Source organism: Idiotropiscis lumnitzeri, chromosome 14 (assembly GCF_059441095.1).
Source record: "Idiotropiscis lumnitzeri isolate Australia: NSW breed Sydney's pygmy pipehorse chromosome 14, RoL_Ilum_1.0, whole genome shotgun sequence".
Classification (NCBI taxonomy): Eukaryota; Metazoa; Chordata; class Actinopteri; order Syngnathiformes; family Syngnathidae; genus Idiotropiscis; species Idiotropiscis lumnitzeri.
Window position 1 is genome coordinate 10,178,719 of NC_142404.1, and position 15,731 is coordinate 10,194,449.

The 15,731-nt window shown below is 38.8% G+C and overlaps 2 protein-coding genes across 8 annotated transcripts; one reads left to right on the top strand and one right to left on the bottom strand.

Annotated features, from left to right (window-relative positions):
• Window positions 1–1,342: 1,342 nt before the first annotated feature.
• Window positions 1,343–5,587, bottom strand: LOC148323411 (cell surface glycoprotein CD200 receptor 1). 7 transcript variants are annotated; one of them, XM_088315557.1, is made up of 6 exons: window positions 5,485–5,587; window positions 4,026–4,334; window positions 2,722–2,988; window positions 2,088–2,187; window positions 1,928–1,970; window positions 1,343–1,805 (listed from the first exon to the last, which is right to left on the bottom strand). In XM_088315557.1, the coding sequence occupies exons 1-6, from the start codon at window positions 5,552–5,554 to the stop codon at window positions 1,734–1,736; spliced, it is 861 nt and encodes a 286-aa protein (XP_088171683.1). In that variant the 5' UTR covers window positions 5,555–5,587; the 3' UTR covers window positions 1,343–1,733. The 7 variants fall into 7 exon arrangements, with proteins under 7 accessions (XP_088171683.1, XP_088171680.1, XP_088171682.1 ...); XM_088315554.1 differs by having other exon boundaries at window positions 1,895–1,970; XM_088315556.1 differs by having other exon boundaries at window positions 1,928–1,988.
• Window positions 5,588–8,319: 2,732 nt separating this feature from the next.
• Window positions 8,320–14,890, top strand: cfap91 (cilia and flagella associated protein 91). Its single transcript, XM_088315212.1, has 17 exons — window positions 8,320–8,471; window positions 8,576–8,646; window positions 8,986–9,131; window positions 9,208–9,291; window positions 9,580–9,633; window positions 9,701–9,879; window positions 10,539–10,716; window positions 11,077–11,234; window positions 11,323–11,499; window positions 11,990–12,132; window positions 12,201–12,290; window positions 12,369–12,440; window positions 12,528–12,674; window positions 13,380–13,601; window positions 13,666–13,814; window positions 13,913–14,004; window positions 14,408–14,890. Exons 1-17 carry the CDS (start codon window positions 8,390–8,392, stop codon window positions 14,581–14,583), a joined length of 2,220 nt encoding a protein of 739 aa, XP_088171338.1. The 5' UTR covers window positions 8,320–8,389; the 3' UTR covers window positions 14,584–14,890.
• Window positions 14,891–15,731: the final 841 nt, after the last annotated feature.

Sequence of the window (15,731 nt, forward strand, 5' to 3'; positions counted from 1 at the left end):
GTTTACCTCAAGGCCTTAGCAAGACAGAAAAAAATTGATGAGTCAAAAGGAAAGAGGACTTGATGATGATGATGATTTCTCGCCTCGTTGTCATACACACTGTGACATTGCACTTGATGTCCCCAAAACAGGAAGTTCCGCGAGACATGCTGATAAAAGCATCTTGTGACAAAATTACATTTTCTTTTGTAATATAATGACCCAATACAGTTATCTAAATTTGAGTCAATTGTGTGACCATGACAGTACAAAACGCATGCTGCATGTATAATTTATTTCAATTATAGGCAAAAACTTTACACCTCGCCAAACCTATAGAGGGTGTATGGAAAGTGACTCTATAATATTTTTATTATCAGACACGCTTCAGTTGTAATGTATAATCAAATATTTCTGTTAATAAAAGTGCACAGGGACTTTTGTACCACCCTGTGCAGTATAGTAATCCCCCCCCAAAAAAGTAATCCTAGCCTCTTTTTACGAGGTGTGCTGGAGACTATCCTAGCTGTCTTCCGGCACTCGGTGAGGTATACCCTGAATTGGTCATGACTTGCCATCTAATCTAATTGTATAGTAATACATTTTATTTGTATTTCTTTTTTGTTGTTCTTGTTTACCTTTTAAAATAATCTCATGAAGAATGACATGAAATATACATACAGTATAAATATACAGTAATTTTATTTGTAAAATTAAATAACCGGCTTTATTAGATCTTTTATGTAAGTACATTTTTATGGAGCACTTGTGAGAATATTACTAGGATCTTTTTTTTTTTTAATTCAATTTTTGTTTAGCACTAATTCAATCATGTAGGACAGTGATTCTCACAGCGTGGTACTCGTGCCTCTCGTGATGCACGGGCTTCATCAAGTGGTATGCGAAAGAACAGTTCAGTGGTATTTAACGTGTTAGTAAAATACATTTGCACGTAATTGCAATAAAACATAATTGCTTAATTTTTATAAATGTTTTTATGCTTTTATTTCATAAAATCTGGAATTTTTATGTGCAATACATTTTAATGCAATAATTATTAATTATTCATGTATCACCCCCCCCCGCAATATTAAGCACAGTGCATGTTCAAAGTGTGCTTAATGTTACAGTATTTTACAATAAAATTACATTTATGAAATATTAAATGCACTTTTTTGGAATCGATCTTGTTTTTGATGAACTCTTGGGCCTACTATGCTGCAGTATTTTACAATATTTTAACAAGACTTAGATGGTGATGGTTTACCTAATGTGATAGTGCCGGGAGAGAATACAGTTACACTGCTTATAATTAAACCAGCTGAGTTGATTAAAAAAAGAAAAAAAAACAAAACAATGAATATAGAAAAAGAAATAAGATCATTTATTGGTAAAGGCACTGCGGTCATAACAGTGAAAACGGATGTGTACCTGTATGTGGCACATTTCTACAGAAAGTACTTGTCATGTTGAGGAAATGGATGTAGATATAGGTAGACAGTATGAAATATGCTTTCATTGTTTTAGTGTTCTCAACCATCCTGAGGTGTATATAAACATACAGTTGTACATTTAAGACATCAGATACTTAAATGAAACGCCACGTATGTTGTAAAAGTGATGTGATTTTCTCTCGGCGGTTTTCCCAAGTGCATTTCTAGTTTCGTTACCATAGCACAAGAGTAGTGGCCTTTGTGCGACGAGTAGTCGAAAGTGGAGCAAGTACTGCTTGCCTTTTTTTTTTTTTTTCCACATCATGTGTTATAGATAGAGTTGACACGTTGAATGTAGCTGGCGTAAGGCTCCACTTCCTCTACATCTTCCGTCTGGAAAAAAAAATAAAATAAACAGACAAAAAGCGTGGCATCATTATCGAAACATAAATGTGTGCTCGAAAAAGGAAAAGAAACGTAACCTTATGAGATGTGATCGCAGTAAAAACACCTACGGGCTCAGATTTGGATGGCAAGCGGTGGCTGAGCAGACAACTTCTGCGAAGCAAAACAGAACTGTTCAATATTTAAGGAACAAATTAGTCACAGAAAAAATGGCAACTAAAGGGACCAAGAACAATCTTACAAAACTTAAATGAAGATGTAAATGCTCACCTGAGGATGATTTGCTTCTTGTATAGAAAGAATGAGACTACAGCAAGGACCATTAAGACTGACACAGCTATAAGAAGGCACACCATCGAATAGGAAAGACCTGGGGTGGTAAAAGAGAAGAAAAAAAAGTCGTTGAATTTTCAACATCAACAGGATGTCAATCTGTGAAGTCAATCAAAGCATTCGAGAAGATTTTTAATCTGGCTGTGTTCCAGTGTTCATTTTACAGTCATTTGAATTTCGCTTAAAAAATCCTACCTACCACATCCAAGTGACTTCTCTACTCTCGTTCTCATTGGCTCAAATTCAGATACCTCCTCAGATAAGGTTTTGTAATAGATTGTCCTGATCATAGTTTTCAAATTACTTTTTAGAGCGGGTTTTTCATTTTCCCCCCAAATGCTTCATATTAGTTTAGTTTGTATTAGTTTTAGTGTTTGTTTTAGTTTTATATGAGTGTTTGTTGAATGCAACAAAAAAAGGTCACAAAGTATTGTTTAATCAAATGATATCAGTTGCAAGGCCTTATCAAGTGTTCGGTCGTCACTGATTGACTTTGAAATGACAAACAAAAAGTCTCCCATGCGCGTCTGTGGCAGTAATCGAAGAACTCAAAAGTCGGCGGAACGCAAACCTTTTCGGTGCTTTGGTACCAACATATGGTCTGCTTGCCAGAATGGATGTTTGATGATACACGTCGCATTCTTCGCTCCCTTTGGTAGTTTCAGGCGGCTTTCTATGGTGAACAATCCGCCGTAGCTCAGTTGCGTCCTCACAGCTGACACGTTCCCAGCGTGGCGCCACGTGATTTCGGCGGCTGGCTTTCCTCCCTCAGCTGTGCACACGGCCACCGTGCTGTTGCCGTCCCTCGGCTCCAACCAGGACGAGATACGGGGAGGTACTAGAACAGACGAATTGAAAAATATGAGTTTAGGAAGCCATCAAAGTCTCGTTTGTATATCTGAAATTGAAATTTAAAAAAAAATACTGATGAAAAGAAAGCTCCAACAGTACTAAAAAAATGTTCTTTTGTTCTAATGATATATTTAATTAAAATAAAAGTTAGACTATAGTCAGAATATCTGTAAATTTGTTTATAATGAGGAACTTCAAACTTGAAACTGAATTTATGGTCGGTCAATGTACACAAATACAAATGAATAATATCAAAGACGAACAAGGTGCTTTCAAAATGTCAATTTCCGTGGGTAGTTTACCGCATAAAACCCACTAACAAACGAAGTCCAGAATCAATTAACACATACTCGTAAAAGTATATTTCATAAAAAAAATGATATTATATAAAGTGTTTCTTTTACATTACATTCTTAAGATATGATGTAAAATAACAGATTTATTCAAAATATCACTTTCTGGAGCGAATCGGACTGTTTTTGGATTAGGACCTTTTTTTTCATCATCAATAACAATTGCTACCGTTTTTCGCGCACCATTACAACTTCTTTTTCTCATAGAAATTTGACTTTTTTAAGTTTTTGTTTTGAAAAATACCTATTTCATCCCATTTGTTTTTCTTGCAAACTAATGCAGCATTTTTTTCTAAAAAAAAACCGAAAACTTTTCTAGCAATATTTCTCAACATCACAAATTTTTCTCATGAACTCAAATTTGACTTCTCTGAGTACTTTTGTCTTGCACAATTATGACTTATATGACTCTGTAAATCCTTTCTTTTAAATGTTTATTTTGTAACATTTCAACATTTTTTTCCTAGAATTAATCATTACTTTTCAGTGAAACTACAACTTTTTTCACCAAAAATGTGTGACCTTTTGGGGTGTGTAAAATTAAATAGTAGCTTTTGTTCCTCTATTTTCACCTTTTTCTGGTAACATTGAAACTTTTTCATTCTTTTGTTCAACATTCCAAATGTTCTCTTGCAAAGTTGCTCAATGTGAAAATTTGCCAAGGAAGCACCTGTGATGGACACGCTGATGCTACAGGTTTGGGTTCCTCCAGTAAAAGCTGTTTCGCCCTTGTACAAGCCCACGTCACGCTCGGAGAAGCTGGGGATGTGCAAGTAGTAGCGGGATGCCGAAGCGTTGCGCAGGGACTTGCCGTCAGCGCAGGTGTCCAACCCTTTGCCCGCAATCCTGCTGCTGCCCACCTGGCACTGTTTGTTTCCCACCAGGTCCACTTTCCACATGACGTAAATCACCTTTCCCAATGACGCGTTGCTGCAGTTCAGCTTGACCTCGCTGCCCACGTTGAAACATAGGTAGACCACTGTCAAAAGAAATAAAATGATCATTACTATCTTTGATTTGAAAGGGTTGAACTTTGGATATAGCTCTTTGTACTGGATTTTATTGGCTCGTGCAAGTGCAAGTGGAAAGTAGGATTTATTTGGAAGTCTGCCTAGCGCTCACTGCTTGCTGATTCAGAAAAACAGGTCAAGCATCAGTCAGCTTCTTCAATGGAACTTCTTGCATTGCCCACATCTCCTTCATTCTTCTTTCCATTGTCTGAAACAGTCTAACTCATAACTGCACTGAATCTTTACCAACAGAACCCATTTATTTGTAGTGCATGTATACACTTCTGAACATCCGTTTAATTAACATCTCTCTGACTAGGTGCAAATAAATACGGAACAGGAAAAAAAAAAAAAAGAAATTTGAGAATAAATACCTAATACTGGTAAATTACTACATTTCTGTCATGCAAATAATATAAGAAATATCAAAAAAATACTTAAAAAATAAAACTAACTAAAATAAACGAACCTTGAGAAAGTTAACGCTTGCTGTAAAGTTAATGCTGCGATCTAGGCTACATCGCCTACGCAGAAAAGAATAAATCATGTGTTTGTCCGTTGTTGGACTACGGAGTAAGGGGTTATTCCAAACAAATTCGCTGTGGAAAAGGTTGAATGTGGAGCATTAATGTATTTTCTTAGGATTACATAAAAATGCTCCTAAACTTGCTCTACAGTATTTGATGATTTGTGTAAACCAATGCTAAGATTATTATATTTTGTGGAAAGAGCCACATGTCATATTGAACCAGACCAGAGCCCAGAGATCATCAAGTGCTCAGTTTGTGTCACTCTAATGATATTGAAAATGAGCTGCCTTTGTCACGTGCTTGGGTGTAGCATAAGTTTGCTACTATATTTGTGCATGCCTGCCTACGTCTTATAAGCATATGTGGGCTGGGCACCTTTAATGTTGCATGAAATTAAATGTGAAAAAAAAAATCATAGTCATTAATAACAAACTTGTGGTATAAGTATACCTCTCTGACATCATCTCTAAACCATGGAGCTAAAAAAAATCAATAAATAAAATTTACTTACTTACTTGACTGTACTTAATACTAAATAAATAATAATAATTTTCTACTGTTTGACAGTTTCTGCAGCTACATTACAGACCTGAGTCAAAGGTCCATGCTTGGCACAGCAACGAGAGGATCACGGCAGAAAACCCAACTGGCTCCCTCATCTTCACCTTTCCACACGACTTTAAACCATCTTTTCTCGAGTTTACCAGCAACTTATTAAGGAGTGATGCAGCTCCTCCCATCCAAGGAACAAGCAGCCTGTGGTCAACTTTACTAATCCCTCCCTTCTTCCTCCTCCACAAACATTAGCATGTGATCATCACAGGAAGTTGACTGCAGCTCTTTACAGAAAATGCTTTCAATTCTTTTCTTAGCTCAGGTCTCTATGGAGATACGTTTTAGCATTCCAACTGTCAACATTTGAAATGATACACAACTACCGGGAGAATTAAAATCCTTAGCAAATAGTTTTAGCATGTAGCACTCTGGGTCTACGTGTTAGCATGTCAACTGATAGCACATTAGCATTTGATCAATTCTCTTTTGAACTGGACCTACCTGTTATAAAATACCGAATCCTAGAAACTGCATGTTAGCGTTATAGCAGTTCTTATTTGAAATGTATTTCCTGACAAAGGGCATATCATTATCAGTTTTCCTTGTAGTCGGGTTGCTGTTTTGTGTATATTAGCGTCCTGACTGTTAGATTGTTAACATTCGCTCAATTATCATTTGAAATAGTACCCAACTAAAAGGCATGGTGTAAAATAATTCTCAAGTCTTGTTATAGTGTTCAGGAAGCCTTGTAGATTGATTTAGAAAAGTTTATTTGCCAGCCTAATTTTAAATAGCACAGTACCTTTCGTCATTTCTCTATTAAAGTTGCAATCTTGCAATGTGTTGGCGTGTCACCAATGTACGAATTGACATTACCTGACTAAGAAATGTATCAATTCTCATTTGAAACAGACCTCAACTAAAGATCAAGATGTAAAATCCTGTTCAATCTGATTTGGCGCTTTCTTTATTCAGGTTGCTTACTTGCTGTCTCGGCAGACTTTCGCATTATTGAATCTATTTAATGACTCAAATATAACCGTATATTTACAATGGCATCTACGATCCAATATGTTGATTGTTTCATTTTAAATTTATGGGGGTGGTTTATGGGGATAAAAATCATATCATCTGTCATGATTTATTATCGAACTGTAGACGACACTACAAAGTGGCGATGTACAAGCCTCACAGATAAAGTCACACTTACACAAAGTGATGAAACCACTTGCTCTAAGTGTGAACCGACCAATTGTTGTGAGCAGTTTCATCACTTGGGACATATGAATCATAAGTCAGCAGTTCATTTGGTGCACTTTTGTCCTGTTTGCTATGGAAAATAATTCAGAGGCAGACTTGTGGGCAACTTGTACGCAGTGCACTAAGAAGTGCGAGAACTGCATTGGAAAAGAGTTTTCATGTCAGCCAAAATTACAAAAGGCATCTATTTTCTCTATGGTGTGTTGAAATTTAATATTAACCGCACATCTTCCTAATTTTGAGGCTGTAGAGCTTCAGCTGACTGTGAGCTGGCATTCTTGTTTTGCAAGACATCACAGCGTTTTAGTTGCTTAGGTCAGCGTAGTTTCCCCTGGACCCAAAAAAAATGTTTTGCATGTTGAGATAAATTTGACTTTAGGGAAGAGAGGGGAAAAAAAACTACATAGTCACTATGCAGCATTGGCATGCTTATACCGATGAGTGTGTGTGTATACACTGAGATGCTTAGATCATGCTGACATCCTGTTGATGTCAAAATGAACTTAAGTGTAATGCAATATGTTCGGGGAGATACCAAAACTGAAAACACAACTCTCTTGATGTATTTCTCTGTTATTATTCTCTCCCAATTCATATAGAAATGTAAGACCTCAGTGAGTTTGACTATATTTTATTGACTTATTTGTATTTTTCCCTTCACTAAACTTTGTTTTCGTGAGAATGAAAGAAATTAAGATACAACAAACCTTGTGTCAGTTGCCAACAGTGTACAAACACTCCAATAAAAAAAATGCTAGATGAAATAATCCCGACTGTGAGTGAACTTCCTATGTAAGGTTTTAAAGCGCAGTTAGGGTTCCCAATTAGGGTTTGAAAACACTTAGGGTTCCTGGTAAAGGTTTTAAAGCACAGTTGGGGTTCCCTGCTACAGTTTTATCATTCTCAACCAAAGCCGAAAAACGAAATTGATACGTTTTTAAATTCAATGAAAGTTTTTAAAATAATTTATATTATTATATTATACATACACTGTTTCATAATGTATTCATAATACTGGTTTTTATTTGTTATGAATATTATTAATATTTTTGTATTAGTCTTTAATTTAAAAAAGTTTAGGTTTTTTTTGTAGGATTTAACCATGTATTTAGCGAGCAAGAAAGGTTTCTTGATTGGTTGGCTTTTGCCGAAGTGCATTTAGGGAGTTGTAGTTGACTCCCACGCCCTTTTTGACGCATTTGCAATGCTTTCTTTTCGAGAAAAACGCACATTTCCCAACATGAATTAAAGTCATACGACATATTTTATCTCACTCTAATACTGAATTTCCCAAACTGCGGTTGGATGGTGCCAATTGTACGTCAACCCATTGTTATACAGTTTCAAGTTTACAGTCTCCATGGTTACGCAGCGACGAAGCGTTACCTGTTGCTAGCAATCTCAGGATGCACCCTGCACGAAAAAAATATTCGCATATGAATATAAATAAAGCAGCACGTGTCTAAAAAATGTCTCTACGTGATATCACAATGCATATCAATATATTTACATGCAGTTTATATACATTTTCCCGAGGCTGGTGACGTCATAGAGAACGTATAGTATTGTCAAGGTTGACTCCTAAACACACTTCACACTGGGACTTCAACATCGCCGTTTGCGCTTGGCACCAGTTGCGAGTTTTTGTTGATAAGTCAATATAAAAATCAATATTTAAAATGACAACTGTCACTCGCACCATTCCCAAGCCAACTGACGCTAGAGTTGTCAAGCGGGAGCGTGTTTATGACTACTTGTATGGTAAGTCATGTACGTTTATTTTAGCTGGCTAGCTCGTGCAACGAGCCACTGTTGTGGGGAAAATCGCTTTGCAAGTTGTAATAAATGTCACTTTTGTCCCGCAGAGCCGATATACTTCGTTTCTTCGGAGGTCGACCATGTCAAGTCCAGTTATAAAAGTTTTAAGGGGCGTGTTGTAAGTAACAAAAACACCTCAGCCATACCATATTATGACGCGAAACATGTCATTTTAAAAATGTGAAATATATCATGTTATAACGTGAAATTGATCACAATAAATGTAAAATTTATCACATTAATACAATACTATTATTATTATTATTTTTATTATTATTTTGTGTAATTTTGTGAATTTTTTCTTAGTATTTATTATTATTATTTTTTTAAGTAATATAGTCCTTTTATTATTGTCACTTCATAATGCAGAAGTGCAGTTATTTTGTACACTCCTGATGAACGCTGCCTCTATGAGGGAGAGCCTCAATAGATTTGTTCTATAACTATTCTCTTGCAGAGAAAATTGCCCAAGTTTGAAACCATGTTCAACAATACGAGGTTCACCTTTCGTCTGGACCCTTCCGATTCATTGCCACATTCTGTGGACTGTCGCTGGCGTGGCAATGCAGAACAACGAAAGCAGGCCCTGCAGCAACTGACTGGGTAACACAAATATGCACACACAAGTTGCATTACAACATTGATAGTTGGTGCCACTTATGATTGTCTTCACTGGCAGATTTATTCCATCTATTCAGCCTATGATGAAAAAAAGGCAAACGTGCGAGCCGAGTGGAGCTGATTGCTGGAAATATTTTAAAAGGTTTGGACTTGCCTCTTTCTGAAAATACACTCACTGGCCATTTTATTAGGTACACTTGCACCACATAAGATCCAATACAAGAGCTGCGTTCTCAGAAATTCTGCCTTCACAAAGATAATGATGCTCTTTTCAGCCCTGACACGAAAGAAGTCATTTCTTAGTCGTGTACCTAATAAAATGACCAATGAACGTGGAATGCACATGCTGAAGCAGAGCATGATGAAACCAGCGAAAAAGGATGATTTTTGATTTTTGACTTTGTGCGGCACTCCATTGTGTTTGTTCCAGGCCTCTTCCGTATGTGCAACAGATTCCCTTGGATGTGAATCGGGATGGTTATCAGTAAGTTCAACACACGCTTATTTGTATTAATTTGATGTTTTCTGAAGTGTTTCCTCATTTCCATCAGAGATGAGTTAGAAGCCAATGGCAGGCATCAAGATGAGGGCGTTCCCACCCACTTCACTGTGGCAGTACAAACAGACTACAGGGAGAGCGAAGCGCAGACGGACCCGTACACCCCAGATTATTTGCTACGCGCCGGGGCCACCCCGTCGGAGCTGCTGGCGGTGGCTTCTTTAACCTGGGGTACACACACACTCACACACACCACTCTGTGAGTCAAGAATGGGCAACGGCCACCCCTCTGGCGGGACGACACCCTGAGTGGCGCCTTAATGCAACTCCTCTTTTGAGATAAACAATTTGGGGAGGAGGGTTGGATTATAAATAATTTCCTCTACTTCAGTACCCTGAATACTTGCGGCGCGCTATTTGCAGATTTTATTTCAAACACAGACCTCTGTTTTTTTTGTGAGAAAAACTACAATATTGGAGAATTTTTTTTGTAGAATTTGGGGAGTTTACAGAAAACATTTATTTTTTCCCCCCAATGCATTTCAGTGGCCATCAATTATTTGCATATTTTTACTATTCATAGGCCATCCAGACTCTATACCTGCAAAATGTTTTTAATTGTAACATCCCCATTCACCACTAGATGGCAGTCATGGCTTAGTTGCGCTTACACCGGGTCTTATACCTTCTTCAATGTGAGCAATAATTTATGAGCAGATTTGGAATTCATCTGATTAGCAAGTTTGTGTGGTCCTATGTGGTCCTTCAGTAGCACTCGTGAAAAACTGTGGCTACCTTCATCATTTGAAGTTGCCCATCCCTGCTTTCGATCCATTTCTTATGTGTCTGACTATTCAGCCATGCAGTAATGAGCTGCCCTCTCCCATCAGAGCGAGGCCTGCCGGCAAGTATTGAAGAAGTGGAAATGATCGAGCGGGCGCGTGCTAGACGGGTGTGGGAGGCTCGACTTCCTGCTCTCAACGACCCAAATCTTCTGCGCAAAAGGAGGCGGATGATGGAGGAAATGGAAGCTAAAGAGTGGGCCTTTAGAGAAGGAAAAATACAGAAGTAAAGGCTTTTATTGACTGATTTCATTGGCATATTTGTTATTAACATATTTAGAGGCATTTTTTTGTTTAGAATAATTGTGTTTTATTATCTATAAAAACTTTAGTTATTGTGGTGGTACCTATAAAAATCTTCCGTCCAACCCTACTGATTTTATGAAGGGGTATTCATTGTAATAGCAATATTTTGACTAAATTTCCAAATATTCCTCTTTTCATTTCATTCATTTAAATATGGGGTAATTAACATCTTTATGTGTACGTATTGCATACATATTTTTCTCTGTATCTGATTTTTTTTTTGGTTTGTTTTAATAAGTTGGCAACAGCCATGTCGGTCTCACCACAATGTCATCTGCAGGCTGCAGGACGCTCGTCTGGCCGTGCTGGGGGAGATGCTGCAGCAGAAGGATGAGGCCCAGGTGGCCTTGACCAAAGACCGACTCAACAACATCTACTCCAAGCTGCTCAAAGAAAAGGAGAGCAAACTCCACAAGGTGGACAAGGAACACATGCGATGTGAGACCAGAAAAATTGCCGCAGTGGAACGAGTGCTGTTCAAACTTGTCATTGACTCGAACCTATCGATAAAAAAATGCGTATGCAGCAATGAGGAAGCTGGAGGCCAAGCGGAGGAGCATGGAGGAGAACATCAAGCAGCTGGGCACTTGCAAAGACTACACGGTGTACTCCTCTCTGACGTGCACCTCGCGAGCATGCGGCGACAACTTCGCCATCAAGAAAACAGCAAGTCATGAAATTCAGCGTGTGGAGACATACGATGGTGTGTATTGGGGAAAAAAGGATTATGTAGCTTTGATTTGAGCCACGGGATGAACGAACTCAAAACTGATCGCAATCGGGATTTGAACACAGATTCAGATCCCAAAACATTTCAAAATGATTCAGATCCATAATCGGCTTTGGTACAACCACAGAATGACTTGTACTCTAAATCTTGGTTGTAATACAAACCTAGCTCAAAAAGATATGGTCCAAAATCAAATTTGCTACTTTTTTAGGATTAAATTCGCTTCTGTACAAACGCACTTGCGAGGGGAAAAGTTGCAAATGGATTTGGATTCAATTTTGTGTAGTTTGGTCTGACCAAAGCACAAATGTCTGAATTTGTAAATGTGATTCTCATCCATAATCTGCATCAAACTCGATTTTATGATGTGAATTTAACTAAAAAACGCCATATTTTTGGCTGATATCTGGAGTGCAGTTTTGTTATGATTCAATCACGGCTTGTTAAAAATCATCATCACCAGGTTTGCTGAATCGAATGCAGAGACCTACTGAGGCGCTTCTCAAGCAGCAGAAGAAACAGTCCAAACCCAAACTCAGCACGGGCGATGTCTTCATCATCAAGCCCCCCGAGAGGAGAAGAAGCATTTTGTTGGACAAGTACAAGGTTATTAAAAGAAATACATACCTTTGTAGACCTCCACATCTCACTGATCATCATCCAAATTTGTGTAGAACCTGAAAGAGGAGATTGCGAAATATCTTGTCAAGAAGGAAAAGCCTGCTCCTCGTCCCGTCACTCCCACTATAGAGGAGCCTCCAGAGGCCAGTTCACTTCTCTGACACATAAAAAAAAAGGGATTATTTTATGTGTCACATTTTATTTGTCATGTTGCGCTCTAGGGGGAAGAAGAGAAGGAGCTGGCAGTCATCCATTTGCAGAAACTACTTCGGGGAAGAAGCATCCAAACGGAGGTGTTTGTCTGCATGTCCCCACACTGGTGGCAGCTTCATCCTCACGCTATCATGCTCAGCACTTCGCGTGTGCGCACCTCCATGCAGATATTCACCGGCAAAGAGAACCACTTGGACCTGATCAAGGAGCTGAGGACGGCACACGCCCTGCGAGCAGAGGAGCAACAGATGCAGAAGGCCGACAAAGAAATGGTCATGGCCCTTAAAGAGGAGCGAGACAAGCTGCGACTCAATGTAATAAGATATTTTCATGCATTTCACAAGTATTTAAAAAAACATTATAATGCATTATTTTTTTTTCATTTTGTATTGCAACTTCTATCACTCACTGGCAGTTCTTCCTTTCCTATGATTTTGAATTGACTTTACTGTTATGTTGTTCTTTTTTTAATCTCAGTCTTTACAGGTGAAATGTCTTTTTAATGGACAAGTAGTACTTTGGCACCCTCTTGTGGCATCTAGTACTAACGACTTCTGTTGAAAAGTGAGGGGAGGAGCTTCTCTTGGAAAAGTAGTGCTTGAGTGCCATTTTGTTAAGGAAATATGATGAAATAATTGAAAGCGCTCCTGTAAAAAAAATTATTGTCTTGGTGCCAGTCTTGCAAGTGCAGTGTCTACCTGCTAAGTTGTTCAAGCAAGGGGAGGAGCTTCAACCAGGAAAAATAGTGCCATGGTGCTGTCTTGCAGTATCTTACTGCCAAGAACTGAGGGGAAGCACCTCTATAAGAAAAGTAGTGCCTTCGTCCCATCTTGGTGCCAATGAATTGCTAGGATTTATTTATTTATTTTTGGCTGCCTTTTTGTGGCATCTCCAGGCAATTCCAAATCTTTTCCTGAGAGCCTCCACACATTTTTAGGCTCCAGCTCAAGCGCATCTTCCCAATACTTGACTCCGCCCAGCATACTTCTACTGACAACCATCTTCTCCTTCCTTGGCAGAGGTCCCGCGAGGAGGCTCATCACGCCGCCGCCGTGGGCGCAGAGCTGGAGTACGTGTTCGATACCCTGTCCAAGGAGCTGATCCGTCTGCAGGAGGAGCGCCGCATCCACGCCTTCACACTGCTGGCCGAGCGGGAGCGTCTGAGGCGCGAGGCTGAGGAGAGCGGCAGGAGGCAAGCGGAGGAGCGCCGCCGCAAGGAGGACGACCAGATCTTCAGAGAAGTACGTGGGTTGGATGAAGTCTTGCTGAGACGGCTCGTGTTACGAGTGTGTGCGTGTGGTATAGGTGGTGAAGGTCCACCAGGAGACAGTGGACTTGTACTTTGAGGACATCATCCTGGACACCATGGAGATCACGGCAGACCAGCAGGCCAGAGAAGAGATCCGCAGGGTGGCCAAGGAGGTCAATGACATCGCCTACGCCATCGAGGAGAGGTGACGGACCCTTGCCAACACGTCTGCAAAGATGTCGGTTTGCAAAAAAAAGAAAAAAAAAACATACGTGATTGAGTCTTTTTTTTTTGTGCAAGCAGCCGCAACAACCTTCAGTCGGAGGAGATTGTGTCAGAGTTGGTCTACGGCTTTCTCATTCCTGAGGTGGAGAAGATCAGAGTCAGGGAGAGAGGTTTGTTGCCATCATTGAGAATATTAGCAGACATTTCTAAACAATGAAACAACATAATGTAAACAATTAAATATTTTTAAAAAAATGCACAATGGTTCAAAATGTGGTGGTGAGAAGAAAACTTCCAAGCTGCCCCAATTTTGCACTGTATCATTATTTTTCCAATGTGTTTTTCTGTATCATTCCGTATGAATAATTAAGCAACCAATTATTAAAAGATTTATTATAAAGCAAGAATGAATACATTTTAATTAGCCAATACATCACGGGACTGTTCGATCATTTAGAGGCACTTTCCCTACATTGTACTCAAATGATACGTGTTGAGTATTGAACATTGGATGTTGTCATATAAACAAGATGGCCGCCTTGATATTCGGGTTTTGTTTCCCCGCTCTCCTAGTGCATGAGAGGCAGCGCAGACATCTGCTGGCGGTGCGCAGCATTGTGGAGGGCAACGCGACGCCGCAGATCGTAGCCAGCACAATGGGCACGCCGCAGGTGACCCGCCCCTCCGACGTGGCTGCCCAACAGGTCCTGGACGACATGCTGGTCGTGGGTCACAGCAGTGCCCAATAGTCACGTAGACGCCACATCAGGAGATTGGAGAACCAAATCAAACATTATAACCACAATTTATACACTACTTCTAAAATGTTTTTAAGTGGTCTGAGTATGATGCGATAGACTTTTGTTGCCTACATATCCACGGTAACCTAATCTAGAAAATGAACTGTGAAAGGCAAATGACTGACTGTGACTCACCACATTCTCAGTCGTTCTGTTTTTTGAGGAAATCATCTTCTTTCCATTAGCTCTGCTTTCACTTTTCACCTGAAAAACCCCCACTGCTCTCAGAAACATTCAAAATGAGTCATGTCATGTAACATTCTCATCATGAAATGGAAAGTTACAAATGGAGCAATGTCATTCATATAAGTCGTACACTGTGCACACAACTACATTTACAAAATATCACAATAAAATACGCAAAAATATTCTGCTTCGTTAGTCCTTGCAGTTGTTTTTCATGTTTTTAGTGGAGTCTTGTTTATTTAGCTAATTTTGCAGTGGAACAGGAATAGTTAAGCGTATGATCACCACACATCAATATGAACAACAAAAAAAGCAAGACGCACGCACCTTACAGAAGTAAATATGCATTTCATTTTAATTCTGCGGCCGAGTAAAAAAAATTAAAAAATAGATCTTTGACGTCTTTAGCCGTCAACGGTAGTAAATGAGTTAAGCATTTATTTAAAAAAAATTTATCACTTTAACACAACTGCATTTTTTCCTCAAAAGTATTATTTAATTATATTTGATTTAAAAACATTGTTAGTACATTTTCCATTAGGGATTTAAAAAAAAAATGGAATCTGGTTTTAGAAAAAAAACAAAAAAAGTTGATAGAATGAAGACAAAAGACAAAATGTGTTCATTTCCAGGCTATCCTACTCTTTATTTAATGCAAATTACAGTACCAGGGAACTATTCCTCAGAGCACGCAGAGGGAATATTTACAGAGGCGCACATTTAGCATAACTTCACAGAACAAAAGAAAACAAAAAAAAAATGAAATAAAAATGTTCAGTCACAGAGTCATTCAAGTAGTAGTACTGTTATACGGGATTTTCTTTTTTTTTTTAATAGTCTTTTCAACAATTCTCTTTTCTTAAACCCGGTTAGCACATTGTGCTACGCTACCATGGAACACGAGCATCTCC